At 42.1% G+C, this 15,919-nt stretch overlaps 1 protein-coding gene across 4 annotated transcripts in view; it reads left to right on the forward strand.

Moving 5' to 3' along the window:
* ARHGEF2 (Rho/Rac guanine nucleotide exchange factor 2) overlaps positions 1-15,919 on the forward strand; it is a 924,267-nt gene that overhangs the window by 817,503 nt on the left and 90,845 nt on the right. For all 4 annotated transcript variants that reach the window (XM_044079827.1, XM_044079829.1, XM_044079828.1 and 1 more), the window contains one exon: positions 15,119-15,241. In XM_044079827.1, the coding sequence (XP_043935762.1) occupies positions 15,119-15,241 (123 nt within the window). The remainder of the gene's footprint in view (positions 1-15,118; positions 15,242-15,919) is intronic.

Below are 15,919 nucleotides of genomic sequence, written 5' to 3' on the forward strand. Positions count from 1 at the left end.
GCTACAAGAGAACATAGCAATGTATGTCCTGAATAAATCTGTAGGAATTGTCATTATCATATATATTAGAATTGTCTGGAAATTGAATGCGTAAAGGAAATTAAGTAAAACTAGATGTGTAACTTTGAACTAAAACGTTTCAACCCTGAATTTGTCATATGAATGGGTACAGTACGTTTTTGATGCTTTTAATTATGTGTGTCATGCTTGAACAGTAAAGTGACAGTTATACATAAACTTTATTTGCCTCTCTTGATTCTGATAACCTATTTTTTTCTCTGCCACTGATAGGAGCCCTAAGGAAGGATGCATGACATGTTTATGTATCTATACTTTTACTTGTCCAGTATTGAATAATGTGGGACAAGACCTCAGGAGAACTTAAAACAGGTCCTTGAAACTAATAACAATTTTTTTATTTATTTTCACTGCAGTAATTTTGCAGTAGGCTGATATATGATGTTATATCACATCATGTTTTTATAATTATTGATGAGGTGTTTTTTAATTGATATTATATATATTCTCGTGTACTTTTTGTCACAGTTACATTCATATATGTAGCTATGAAAGTTAGTTTTCATGTTTACATGCTCTCTTTATAAGAGCTTTAACAGTAATATTCATCTTTAAGATGTATATTGATTAATTGCTTGAGCTTGAATTGATGGGTATAAAGGGAGTGCTTTTTTGATGTAGGGAGATATTCTTCATGTTTTACTGTTGCAGTCATTACATTTGGGTTATTTGCTTACAGGTAGCCCTCAGTCAGCCTGTTTAACAAAGTCTTGGGTCCTGTGTCGGTTACTGTCCCTTCATCCATGATGTCAGGTCGTCAGGGGTATAAAACATGCAGCCGACGCCATTACCCCAATCTTTCTTGCCGTGCCCGAAGCAGTTTGCAAGTGCTGGTCGGCCGACTCCTGAAATTTTCGTTTTCGAGTTTCAGAACCAAAGTCTTCAACTAAAGCTAAGTACCCCACTGTGGAAACTTTTTCTTGCTCTTTACTGATGTCAGTAAAAGTTAATAATTGCATTACTTGTGGAAAGCAAATACCTCATAAAGATTTTCATTCGTACTGTATACCTTGCGTAGGCCCTGACCACGACGTACCTTGCTGTCAGTTTTATGCTTTATTTAATCAGCGCACTATCTATCATCGATATATTTTTGCCTCTAAATATTTTGGTTCATGGTTTAATTATCCAGAAATGTCGTCGGTTAGCTATCCGACTACCAGGATTCAGAAAAAATGCAAAGATAAAGACAGAGACAGGCCGCTGAGGTCCAAAACTGCTGACGACGCTTCTCCTAAGCCATTCGCCAGTTCGCCGGTACTCAGTGAGGCACTTTCACAGCCCCTGATACCTGCTACTTCTGATTCGCAGGCCTCTATTAAGGCCGATTCGGAGTCTGGTATGCCACGAGATGCTTCAGCTATGGAACCTGCGGATGTCTCTACCTTGGATGGGTCTGGAGCCGCTGTGCAGGCACCGGCCTCTGAGTGTGTATTCAGGCCTACGGACTTGCATATTAAACCGCCTCCTTCTTCTCTTAGGCGTAAATCTCGAACCATGCCTAAAAAAACGATGCCCAGGCCACATGCTCAGGCCTCTATGCCTAAAAAAAAATTATAAGAATGGCTGATGATCTAATAGCTCTAATCAGGGGTAGCCAACCCCCCGACAAGAGGCCTAGGACTGAAGTGATTTATGAATCTTCTGACCAGGATTCTGTTTTTTCTGATGATCTGGATTTGTCCTTATCTACTTATGAGGATTCTGATGCAGAGGACTCCATTCCTTCTGCTTCTCCTCCAGAGGATTTTTCTTTTGGGGAAACCTTACATACTCTAAGGGAGGATTTCCACTGGGAAGGTCAGGATTTTTCTGATTCAAAAAAGAGGCTTAGAGATTTCTTTTACTCCCTCAGCACAGGCCTTTAGCCATTCCTCCTGTACTAGACATTGTTGATGATGTTTACTTAGAATCTAGTTTGAACCCTGATTCCTTGCCTCCTGCTCCAGAAACCAGACAGATACTATAGGGTTCCTGAGTCACACAAATTCCTTTTTAAAAGCCCTATTGCGGATCCAGAGACATCTCACAGGGGCCCAAAGGGGCTAAGGCTTCTACTGCTAAAAATCCTACCCCTTCTGATAGAGACTCCAGGGCGCTGGATAGATGGGGTAAGAAGGTTTACACTTCAGCCACTCTGGCTGTTAGGGCTTTAAACTGCCAGTTTCATATGTTAAAGTATCAGCAATTTCTATTGTCTTGCTTAAACAGAAAATGATGTTGATTCCTGACTGTGTGGAAAATAAAGAATTACAGGATTTAATGCATTCAGCTGAACAAGTTGGAAACATACTTTGCAATGAGGTTTTTATTCATTAGAGGCCTCTTGCAGGGCCGCTGTTACTGGGTCTGTGCTCAGAAGGCATGCTTGGCTTAAGGAGCAATCTTTGCTTAATCATGTTAAAGCTAAATTGTTGAATGCTCCCTTAAATGAAGACCGCCTGTTTGGCAGCAAGGCTGAGGAAGTTCTTAAAATGATGGAATATAAAGCTAAATCTATGCAAACTTTTAAATATTTCTTACAAGTTCAGCCTCCTAGATTTAGTAGGCACTGGCCTTCTAAGAACTGGTCCTTTCCAGCCCCTTCCAGGTCTTCTCAAGCCAAACCGAGACACAGCAAAAACCCCAGGTTTCAGTCAGAGGGGGGACACAGGACTAAGCAGTGGGGGGCCTCCACTTCCAAATCTGGGAGTAATAAGATTCCCCCCTATGGTAAACTGTCCCAGTGACTTCCTTTTAAAATTTCCAAGCACTTATCAACTGACTGCCCCTTTGGGGGGAAAGATTGCTCTTCATGCAAGAACTGGGAACTCATTACCTAAGACAAATGGGTTTTAAATGTAGTGTCCCAGGGATACAGATTTAACTTCCATACGTTGCCATCACCAAGCCCCCAAATCAGTGGGCAGAAGCCCAAAAACAAGTACTTTCTCTCTTAAGCATAGGGGCTATTCAAATGGTACCAGAAGAGGAAAAGGGCAAGGATTCTACTCGAGACTTTTCCTGGTACCCAGAAAAGACAATTCATGGTGTCCTATCCTGGACCTGTCTACTCTAAACACCTTTCTGGAGATTCCAAAATTCAAGATGCTGACTCTTCAACAATTACTTCCTATGCTGGGCAAAGATGCCTGGTTGGCAACACTAGATTTAAAAGAAGCATACCTGCACATCCCAATCAGGGAATCTTGCAGAAGATACCTATGCTTCAAAGCAGGCTATGCACACCATCAGTTCTCTGCACTGCCCTTTGGCTTATCTACTGCGCCCAGGGTATTCACAAAGTGCATAGCTCCAGTTATTGCATTTTCCAGACACAGAAATATTCAAATATACCCATACCTGGACGATTGTCTAATTCAGGCAGAAAGCCAGGACATACTTTTGAATAATCTGGCCATTGTACAAAGGGTTCTAACTTGTTTGGGGTACACCATAAACAAAAAATAAATCACACCTGGTACCATGCCAACAAATTATATTCCTGGGAGCAAGCTTGAATACAACTTCCCAGATGGCCTACCTCACGCCAGAGAAACAAATTCATTTGACAACCTACTTCAAACAAGTGGCTACAAAGACCCTATTATCTGCAAGACAAATACTGCAAGCCTTGGGGTTCATGGCCTCCTGCATTCTTCTAATTCCATATGCAAGACTGCATATGAGGAAACTACAGTGGTATCTAAAAAGCCTATGGTGTCAACATTCTCAGGCTCTAGAAGCAATGATTCCTATCATACCTTGCCTACGCCTAGAGTTCCTTTGGTGGGCAGAGGCCTGCCACCAAAACAAGGGACTACCTTTCACACCACCTCCTGCCACCCAAACCTTAACAACAGATGCATCAGACTATGCATGGGGGGCTCACCTGGCAGGGAAGTACATTCAGGGCAAATGGAACCCAAGTCAAATGCACCTGCATATCAATCAAAAAGAAATGTTAGCTGTACAGAATGCTCTGACAGCCTTCAAGGACCACATTCTTCCAGGACAACTAATGGTAAAGACAGATAACACCACTGTTATGTGGTACATAAACAAGCAGGGGGGCACACATTCTTACCCCCTGTGCAGCCTAGCCATGGCATTGTGGAACACAGCCTTGATCTACCAAGTGCACCTACAAGCTCAATTCCTGCCAGGCAAGTTAAATACTAAGCAGAAACCTTATGGACCCACACAAGTGGAAACTGGAACCAAGGATTTTCAACATGTTGACAAGCAAATGGGGGGGCCCAGATATAGACCTGTTTGCCTCTCCTCAGAACTACCAATTGGACAAATTTTGCACAAGAACTCCCCACAAACAAGCCTGGAAAGTGGATGCTCTATCCTTCAGCTGGAAAAACCCATCAGTCTATGCCACCCCCCTCTGCCTCTGCTCTCCAATGTACTACTAAAAATCAAACAGGACAAACCAAGGATGATTTTGATTGCTCCAGACTGGCCGCGCCAACACTGGTACCCCCTCCTGCGCAGTGTGTCACAGTTATCCCCATGGTACTCCTTCCCTGTTGTCTCAACAGGAGAACCAGATTCTACACCCTCAGCTTCTAGCACTGAACCTTGCAGCCTGGCTAATTACATAATCTCTCCTTTACCTTCCCTCAGTAAACCTGTGATGGATATCATTTTAGAGGCAATGAGGCCTAGCACTAGAAAACTTATGCTGAAAAATGGAAAAGATTCTGTGCCTGGAACCAATCTCAAGAGGTGAGCGTAGCAGAACCCAATTTACCTCAGATTTTACAATACTTAACTGAGATGCTTCACAAGGGCCTGTCTTTTTCCTCCATTAAAATCCACACCTCAGCCATTTCAGCTCATTATAACACAGAACCCCCCCCCCCTTCTCTCATCCACTGCTCAAGCAGTTCCTCAGAGGGGCCAAAAATTTAAGACCACCCAGTAGAGCTCCAACCCCAGCCTGGGACTTTAACTTTGTTTTGGAGAAACTCACTCTACCTCCTGTCAAACTAGCTGCCACTGCAGACCTAAAATTTCTTTCTTGGAAAACAGCATTCCTTTTAGCAATCACTTCAGCTAGAAGGGTATCTGAATTACAGGCCCTTATGGCAGTGGAGCCTTTCATCATCTTTCATGACAGGGTGTCCTCAGAACCAATCCATCCTTCATGCCCAAGGTGGTATCCAGTGTGGCTCTTAATCAGTCCATTCATTTGCCAACCTTCTTTCCCAATTCACAGAACAAAGGAGAACAGGTATTGCCTTCCTTAGATGTGCACAGACAACTCAGATTCTACTTGGACAGGACTAAACCTCAAAGGAAATCTGAACAACTGCTGGTGGCATTTGCTGCAGGGGCAGAGGGGAAGGCTATTTCAAAGCAAACTATTTCTAAACGGATAGGCCATTGCATTAATTTCTGCTATAAGCACCATTGAAAACCTATCCCCCAGGGAATCGGACTTCACTCCACCAGGGCTGCATCTACCTCTACAGCCTTTCTCAGAGGCGTGCCTACCAGGGACATCCTAGAAGCTGCTACCTGGAGTTCTGTACATACTTTTACCAAGCATTACCATTTGCCAATTTTCTCATAATCCAGAGCTGGCTTTGCCACTGCAGTCTTGCAGGGCCTTGTAGCTGGTCCTAATGCTATCTAAATTCCTCCTTCCAACCACAGCCTTGGGAATCTACCCAAATGTAATGACTGCAATAGTGAAACATGAAGAACATAGTACAGTTGTGTACACTTACCATAAATGTAGATGTTCGAGTGTATTCACTGTTGCAGTCCGGGTTACCCTCCCTCCAGCCCCCTAACTTCTTTTGGCTTTACCTCTACTTTCCTTTACTATGCGTAAAAACCTTTTTGGTGTATTTGCTTTTTTGTTGGAGGTATTTCATTGTACTTTTATATCTAATTGCTCCCCATTAGGGGGGCACCTGGCATCTGGGGCACGAAAAACTGATGTAATGGCGTCAGCTGCATGTTTTATACCCCTGACGACCTGACGTCATGGAAGAAGGGACAGCAACCGATGCAGGACCCAAGACTTTGTTAATCAGGCCAACTGAGGGCTACCTGCAAGCAGATAACCCAAATGTAATGACTGCAACAGTGAATACACTCGAACATCTACATTTATGGTAAGTGTACACAACTGTACTTTTTTATGGTCTGATGAAGCAAACTGTGAAAGTGCTTACATCTGTGCACCAATAAAGGACTACATTTTTATATATTTATGAGACTGGATAATTTTGTGCTCCTTGGTTACCTCTGCCACTCAATTTTTGCTGGTTTGAAGTCCTTGAAACTGCTTTGAGATGTAGTATTTTTTTTAGTAATGAGCTAACACTCAGAGTAGTTGTATTGGGGTAATTCTGCTACTCGAGGGCCAGATGTTCTTACATGTCTGAGATGCTTGGGAAGTTCTAAAATCTTAGCAATTGTTAAATAAGGATCATTCTGACAAATAGCACAAACTTGTCATATTTTTTTTCAGAAAATGAGATGGAAGTGTCCTGAATGCTAATTCTACCTTGAAAATCAATTCTCAAAGTAATAAATAATCCTCTACCTTGGATGGGTCTGGAGCGGCTGTGCAGGCACCAGCCTCTGAGTGTGTATTCAGGCCCTCACCGGACTTGCATATTAAACCGCCTCCCTTCTTCTCTTAGGCCTAAATCTCGAACCATGCCTAAAAAAAAGCGATACCCAGAGCCGCATGCTCAGGCCTCTATGCCTAAAAACAAATGATAAGAATGGCTGATGATCCTAATAACTCTAATCAGGGTTAGCCAACCCCACCTTTTGTAAGAGGCCTGGGACTGGAAATTGATTTATGAATCTACGAGCCAGGATTCTGTTTTCTGATGATCTGGATTTGCCCTTTTTTACTTGCTTATGAGGATTCTGATGCAAAAGGACTCCATTCTTTCTGCTTCCCCTCAATTTTTCTTTTAAGGAAACCTTACATGTACTCTAAGGAGCATTTCACTGGGAAAGCCAGGATTTTTCTGATTCAAAAAGAGGCTTGGGGATTTCTTACTCCTACCTCAGCATAGGCCTTTAGCTATTCCTCCTGTACTAGACATTGTTTGAAGTGATTTCAGAATTTGGCCCCTAGTTCCTTGCCTCCTGCTCCCCAGAAAACAGACAAGATACTACAGGGTTCTGGAGTCACACAGTTTCTTTTTTAAAAATCTTTATTAGGATCCAGAACTTACTTTGGACAGGGGCCCAAGGGCATTACAGGCTTCTACTGCTAAAAATCCTACCCCTTCTGATAGAGACTCCAGGGTGCGGATAGATGGGAGTAAAAGTTTACACTTCTACAACCATGGCCATTAGGGTTTTAAACTGCCAGTTTCATATGTTAAAATATCAGCAACCATGTTATTGGATAACCAAACAGAAAAATTATGTTGATTCTGACTGTGTGGAAAATAAAAGAATTACAGGATTTAATGCATTCTGCTGAACAAGTTGGGAAACATACTTTGCAATGTGGTTTTTATTCATTAGGAGCGCACTCTTGCAGGGTACAGCTGTTACTGGAGTCTCTGTGCTCAGAAGAGCATGTTTGGCTTAAGGAGCAATCTTTGCTTAATCATGTTAAAGCTAAATTTGGGTGCCTTAAATAGGAGTTTTCAAAGTAAACTTTAAAGATGCAAAAGCATTAAATTAAGGCCCCGTTTTGACAGAGAAAATCATTCCTGGAAATGACACAAGTATTTCTTCCAAAATGCCTTCTCAAACATAGACACTTACCTTCCCTCAAATCTCCTTTATAGCTTTGTCCACATTTCTTAAAATAAGAGGTGGAGAGTTACTTGCGAGAGCAGAGAAAATACAAGAAAAATTAGGTACGTTCTGCAAAACTTAAGAAACATCATACCTGATTGTCCTTGTATTTTCCCCATCTCTTATGCCTCTAAACTGTCCAGAGGTTGCAGCCTTTTTGTTTTAAAAAAAAAAAAAAAACATGGATCTTCCTGTCTCCATTGCTTGCTTTCCAAAGCATTGATGTCCCATGTCCCAATATAGTACATCAACAAAGCAGCAGAATCAGGAAACAACACAGAAGAACACCACGGTGCTGTTATACAAGGATATTGTTTAAGAAAACTAATTAATTTTAAATAATGCCATTGTATAATAACAGTAACCATGTGGGTAATGCCGAGTTTACCCACGGTTGCCTTTGTTTGGTCACACGGGCTGTACCCTCATGACCAAACCACTCCAACCATGGGTAAATCCAGTATTACCCACACCCAGCCATGGGATATTGCTCTAATAGTTATGTTTTGCCTTTGGCTGTAATGCAGTAACTTAAGATATGTAAAGAAGGATGGAGTAGACTAGTCTCTTTTCTTTTCTTTTTTTTCTTTTTCTTATGGGTGGTCTGGTGCTACAAGAGAACATAGCAATGTATGTCCTGAATAAATCTGTAGGAATTGTCAATATCATATATATTAGAATTGTCTGGAAATTGAATGTGTAAAGGAAATTAAGTAAAACTAGATGTGTAACTTTGAACTAAAATGCTTCAACCCTGAGTTTGTCATATGAATGGGTACAGTAAGTTTTTGATGCTTTTAATTATGTGTGTCATGCTTGAACAGTAAAGTGACAGTTATACATAAACTTTATTTGCCTCTCTTGATTCTGATAACCTATTTTTTTCTCTGCCACTGATAGGAGCCCTAAGGAAGGATGCATGACATGTTTATGTATCTATACTTTCACTTGTCCAGTATTGAATAATGTGGGACAAGACCTCAGGAGAACTTAAAACAGGTCCTTGAAACTAATAACAATTTTTTTATTTATTTTCACTGCAGTAATTTTGCAGTAGGCTGATATATGATGTTATATCACATCATGTTTTTATAATTATTGATGGGGTGTTTTTTAATTGATATTATATATATTCTCATGTACTTTTTGTCACAGTTACATTCATATATGTAGCTATGAAAGTTAGTTTTCATGTTTACATGCTCTCTTTATAAGAGCTTTAACAGTAATATTCATCTTTAAGATGTATATTGATTAATTGCTTGAGCTTGAATTGATGGGTATAAAGGGAGTGCTTTTTTGATGTAGGGAGATGTTCTTCATGTTTTACTGTTGCAGTCATTACATTTGGGTTATCTGCTTACAGGTAGCCCTCAGTCGGCCTGATTAACAAAGTCTTGGGTCCTGTGTTGGTTACTGTCCCTTCATCCATGACGTCAGGTCGTCAGGGGTATAAAACATGCAGCCGACGCCATTACCCCAATCTTTCTTGCGTGCAAGCAGAAGCAGTTCAAGTGCCGTCGGCCGACCCTGAAATTTCTTGCTGAAGTTTCAGAACCGAAGACTTTAACTAAAGCTAAGTACCCCACTGTGGAAGCTTTTTCTTGCTCCTTACCGATGTCAGTAAAAGTTAATAATTGCATCACTTGTGGAAAGCAAATACCTCATAAAGATTTTCATTCGTACTGTATACATTGCCTAGGCCTTGACCACGACGTACCTTGCTGTCGGTTGTATGCTTTATTTAATCAGTGCACTATCCATCGTCGGTACATTTTCGCCTCTAAATATTTTGGTTCATGGTTTAATTATCCAGAAATGTCTTCGGTTAGCTATCCGACTACCAGGATTCCGAAAAAATGCAAAGATAAAGACAGAGACAGGCCGCTGAGGTCCAAAACTGCTGACGACACTTCTCCTAAGCCAGTCGCCAGTTCGCCGGTACTCAGTGAGGCACTTTCACAGCCCCTGATACCCGCTACTTCTGATTCACAGGCCTCTATTGAGACCCATTCGGAGTCTGGTATGCCACGGGATGCTTCAGCTATGGAACCTGCAGATGTCTCTACCTTGGATGGGTCTGGAGCCGCTGTGCAGGCACCAGCCTCTGAGTGTGTATTCAGGCCTACGGACTTGCATATTAAACCGCCTCCTTCTTCTCTTAGGCCTAAATCTCGAACCATGCCTAAAAAAACGATGCCCAGGCCACATGCTCAGGCCTCTATGCCTAAAAAACAAATGATAAGAATGGCTGATGATCTAATAACTCTAATCAGGGTTAGCCAACCCCACCTTTGTAAGAGGCCTAGGACTGAAGTGATTTATGAATCTTCTGACCAGGATTCTGTTTTTTCTGATGATCTGGATTTGCCCTTTTTTACTTATGAGGATTCTGATGCAAAGGACTCCATTCTTTCTGCTTCCCCTCCGGAGGATTTTTCTTTTGGGGAAACCTTACATACTCTAAGGGAGCATTTCCACTGGGAAAGCCAGGATTTTTCTGATTCAAAAAAGAGGCTTAGGGATTTCTTACTCCTACCTCAGCATAGGCCTTTAGCTATTCCTCCTGTACTAGACATTGTTGATGATTTCAGAATTTAGTTTGGCCCCTGATTCCTTGCCTCCTGCTCCCAGAAAACCAGACAGATACTACAGGGTTCCTGAGTCACACAAGTTTCTTTTTAAAAATCTTATTGCGGATCCAGAGACACTTTCACAGGGGCCCAAGGGCATTAAGGCTTCTACTGCTAAAAATCCTACCCCTTCTGATAGAGACTCCAGGGTGCCGGATAGATGGGGTAAAAAGGTTTACACTTCTACAACCATGGCCATTAGGGTTTTAAACTGCCAGTTTCATATGTTAAAGTATCAGCAACCTGTTATTGGATAGCTTAAACAGAAAATTATGTTGATTCCTGACTGTGTGGAAAATAAAGAATTACAGGATTTAATGCATTCTGCTGAACAAGTTGGAAACATACTTTGCAATGTGGTTTTTATTCATTAGAGGCCTCTTGCAGGGCCGCTGTTACTGGGTCTGTGCTCAGAAGGCATGTTTGGCTTAAGGAGCAATCTTTGCTTAATCATGTTAAAGCTAAATTGTTGGATGCTCCATTAAATCAAGACCGCCTGTTTGGCGACAAGGCTGAGGAAGTTCTTAAAATGATGGAATATAAAGCTAAATCTATGCAAACTGTTAAATATTTCTTACAAGTTCAGCCTCCTAGATTTAGTAGGCACTGGCCTTCTAAGAACTGGTCCTTTCCAGCCCCTTCCAGGTCTTCTCAAGCCAAACAGAGACACAGCAAAAACCCCAGGTTTCAGTCAGAGGGGACACACAGGACTAAGCAGTGGGGGGCCTCCACTTCCAAATCTGGGAGTAATAAGATTCCCTCCTATGGTAAACTGTCCCAATGACTTCCTTTTAAAATTTCCAAGCACTTATCAACTGACTGCCCCTTTGGGGGGAAAGATTGCTCTTCATGCAAGAACTGGGAACTCATTACCCAGGACAAATGGGTTTTAAATATAGTGTCCCAGGGATACAGATTTAACTTCCATACGTTGCCAACACCAAGCGGGTGGCTGGACCTACCCCCAAATCAGTGGGCAGAAGCCCAAAAACAAGTACTTTCTCTCTTAAGCATAGGGGCTATTCAAATGGCACCAGAAGAGGAAAAGGGACAAGGATTCTACTCGAGACTTTTCCTGGTACCCAGAAAAGACTATCCATGGTGTCCTATCCTGGACCTGTCTACTCTAAACACCTTTCTGGAGATTCCAAAATTCAAGCTGCTGACTCTTCAACAATTACTTCCTATGCTAGGCAAAGATGCCTGGTTGGCAACACTAGATTTAAAAGCATACCTACACATCCCAATCAGGGAATCTTGCAGAAGATACCTACGCTTCAAAGCAGGCTATGCACACTATCAGTTCTCTGCACTGCCCTTTGGCTTATCTACTGTGCCCAGGCTATTCACAAAGTGCATAGCTCCAGTTATTGCATTTTCCAGACAAAGAAATATTCAAGTATACCCATACCTGGACGATTGTCTAGTTCAGGCAGAAAGCCAGGACATACTTTTGAATCATCTGGCCTTTGTACAAAGGGCTCTAACTTGTTTGGGGTACACCATAAACAGACAATAACTCACACCTGGTACCCTGCCAACAAATTATATTCCTGGGAGCAAGCTTGAATACAACTTCCCAGATGGCCTACCTCACGCCATAGAAACAAATTAATTTGACAACCTACTTCAAACAAGTGGCTACAAAGACTCTGTTATCTGCAAGACAAATACTGCAAACCTTGGGGTTCATGGCCTCCTGCATTCTTCTAATTCCATATGCAAGACTGCATATGAGGAAACTACAGTGGTATCTAAAAAGCTTATGGTGTCAACATTCTCAGGATCTAGAAGCAATGATTCCTATCATACCTTGCCTACGCCTAGAGTTACTTTGGTGGGCAGAGGCCTGCCACCAAAACAAGGGACTACCTTTCACACCACCCTCTGCTGCCCAAACCCTAACAACAGACTCATCAGACTATGCATGGGGGGCTCACCTTGCAGGGAAGTGCATTCAGGGCAAATGGAACCCAAGTCAAATGCACCTGCATATTAATCAAAAAGACATGTTCGCTGTACAGAATGCTCTGACAGCCTTCAAGGACCACATTCTTCCAGGAAAACTAATGGTAAAGACGGACAACACCACTGTTATGTGGTACATAAACAAGCAGGGGGGCACACATTCTTACCCCCTGTGCAGCCTAGCCATGGCATTGTGGAACACAGCCTTGATCTACCAAGTGCACCTACAAGCTCAATTCCTGCCAGGAAAGTTAAATACACTGGCAGACGGACTAAGCAGAAACCTCATGGACCCACACGAGTGGAAATTGGAACCAAGGATTTTCAACATGTTGACAAGCAAATGGGGGAGCCCAGATATAGACCTGTTTGCCTCTCCCCAGAACTACCAATTGGACAAATTTTGCACAAGGACTCCCCACAAACAAGCCTGGAAAGTGGATGCTCTGTCCTTCAGCTGGAAAAACCCATCAGTCTATGCCATCCCCCCTCTGCCTCTGTTCTCCAAAGTACTACTAAAAATCAAACAGGACAAACCAAGGATGATTTTGATTGCTCCAGACTGGCCGCACCAACACTGGTACCCCCTCCTGCGCAGTGTGTCACAGTTATCCCCATGTTACTCCTTCCCTGTTGTCTCAACAGGAGAACCAGATTCTACACCCTCAGCTTCTAACACTGAACCTTGCAGCCTGGCTAATTACATAATCTCTCCTTTACCATCCCTCAGTAAACTTGTGATGGATATCATTTTAGAGGCAATGAGGCCTAGCACTAGAAAATCCTATGCTGAAAAATGGAAAAGATTCTGTGCCTGGAACCAATCTCAAGAGGTGAGCATAGCAGAACCCAATTTACCTCAGATTTTGCAATACTTAACTGAGATGCTTCACAAGGGCCTGTCTTTTTCCTCCATTAAAATCCACACCTCAGCCATTTCAGCTCATTATAACAAAGAACCCCCCCCCCTTCTCTCATCCACTGCTCAAGCAGTTCCTCAGAGTGGCCAAAAAATTAAGACCACCCAGTAGAGCTCCAACCCCAGCCTGGGACCTTAACTTTGTTTTGGAGAAACTCACTCTACCTCCTGTCGAACCAGCTGCCACTGCAGACCTAAAATTTCTTTCTTGGAAAACAGCTTTCCTTTTAGCAATCACTTCAGCTAGAAGGGTTTATGAATTACAGGCCCTTATGGCAGTAGAGCCTTTCATCATCTTTCATGCGGACAGGGTGTCCCTCAGAACCAATCAATCCTTCATGCCCAAGGTGGTAACCAGTGTGGCTCTTAATCAGTCCATTCATTTGCCAACCTTCATTCCCAATCCACAGAACAAAGGAGAACAGATATTGCCTTCCTTAGATGTGCACAGACAACTCAGATTCTACTTGGACAGGACTAAACCTCAAAGGAAATCTGAACAACTGCTGGTGGCATTTGCTGCAGGGGCAGAGGGGAAGGCTATTTCAAAGCAAACTATTTATAAATGGATAGGCCATTGCATTCATTTCTGCTATAAGCACCATTGAAAACCTATCCCCCAGGGAATCGGACCTCACTTCACCAGGGCTGCATCTACCTCTACAGCCTTTCTCAGAGGCTTGCCTACCAGGGACATCCTAGAAGCTGCTACATGGAGTTCTGTACATACTTTCACCAAGCATTACCATTTGCCAATTTTCTCTAAATCCAGAGCTGGCTTTGCCACTGCAGTCTTGCAGGGCATTATAGCTGGTCCTAATGCTATCTATATTCCTCCTTCCAACCACAGCTTTGGGAATCTACCCAAATGTAATGACTGCAACAGTGAAACATGAAGAACATAGTACAGTTGTGTACACTTACCATAAATATAGATGTTTGAGTGTATCACTGTTGCAGTCCTGGTTACCCTCCCTCCAGCCCCCTAACTTCTTTTGGCTTTACCTCTACTTTCCTTTACCTTTTTGGTGTATTTGCTTTTTTGTTGTAGGTATTTCATTGTACTTTTATATCTAATTGCTCCCCATTAGGGGGGGCACCTGGCATCTGGGGCAAGAAAAACTGATGTAATGGCGTCAGCTGCATGTTTTATACCCCTGACGTCATGGAAGAAGGGACAGCAACCGATGCAGGACCCAAGACTTTGTTAATCAGGCCAACTGAGGGCTACCTGCAAGCAGATAACCCAAATGTAATGACTGCAACAGTGAATACACTCGAACATCTACATTTATGGTAAGTGTACACAACTGTACTTTTTTATGGTCTGATGAAGCAAACTGTGAAAGCGCTTACATCTGTGCACCAATAAAGGACTACATTTTTATATATTTATGAGACTGGATACTTTTGTGCTCCTTGGTTACCTCTGCCACTCTATTTTTGCTGGTTTGAAGTCCTTGAAACTGCTTTGAGATGTAGTATCTTTTAGTAATGAGCTAACACTCAGAGTAGTCGTATTGGGGTAATTCTGCTACTAGAGAGCCAGATGTTCTTACATGTCTGAGATGCTTGGGAAGTTTTAAAATCTTAGCAATTGTTAAATAAGGATCATTCTGACAAATAGCACAAACTTGTCATATTTTTTCAGCAAATGAGATGGAAGTGTCCTGAATGCTAATTCTACCTTGAAAATCCCTTCTCAAAAGTAATAAATAATCCTCTGTTTCTCCTTCATCTACAGTTGAAAGTTTGAAAAATATATTGACTGGCAGTGGACTTGATCTTCTTCAGCTCTATATGGAACGGGACCAGAATCACTGCCCCAACAATGATAGTGCCGACACAATTTCTTTGAACACCACAGGTATTTGTTGCCCAGATTGTGTGTTTTAACCTGTCATTATGTAGCTGTTCCATAGCTGTAAGACTGTACTACTAGCATTTTAAAGCTTCAACAACTTCTTCGCCCCTCTGAACTTGTAATGTTCATAGGTTCAATAGGTAGGTACTAGGCTATTGGCCCGATGGCCTACGTAAGCCTAGCCAACAAGGTTTCCTGGCTTCCGCCACCCAAGAAAGTTATTTTAGTCATCGTTCATTTCTGTAACTACATAAACTTCTACAATGTGCTAGGTTGTATATTACAGTATCGTTAAATCATCTGTTTATTTTCAAGCATTCCCCAAATATGATTTTAGCTTTCATGGTATACACAAGTATTTTGCCATTGCATAGTTTAATCTGAGATCCTTTTAATGTTCTTTTCAGGGCATTTGTTTTGCACTGCTACTGATACTGTTTTGCTGTGGTCATTCCCTAGTAGATGTTAACTACCACCTATTGCATTGCTTTGCACACTGAGTGTGTGGTAACATTTGTTGCTTTCAGTTTGCACCCCTTAGGTATATAACACTGATACTGTGCTGTCTGCTGTTATTACACTTCAGGGAAAGGTAATGCTATGCTTTGAATTTATAGCTATATTAATATGATGCATTTCACAGTTCTGTTTACTATCATCTGTATTCATTTTTCAACATGC

The sequence above is a fragment of the Protopterus annectens genome, chromosome 8.part0, assembly GCF_019279795.1.
Source record: "Protopterus annectens isolate FY-2018-M chromosome 8.part0, PAN1.0, whole genome shotgun sequence".
Taxonomy (NCBI): domain Eukaryota; kingdom Metazoa; phylum Chordata; order Ceratodontiformes; family Protopteridae; genus Protopterus; species Protopterus annectens.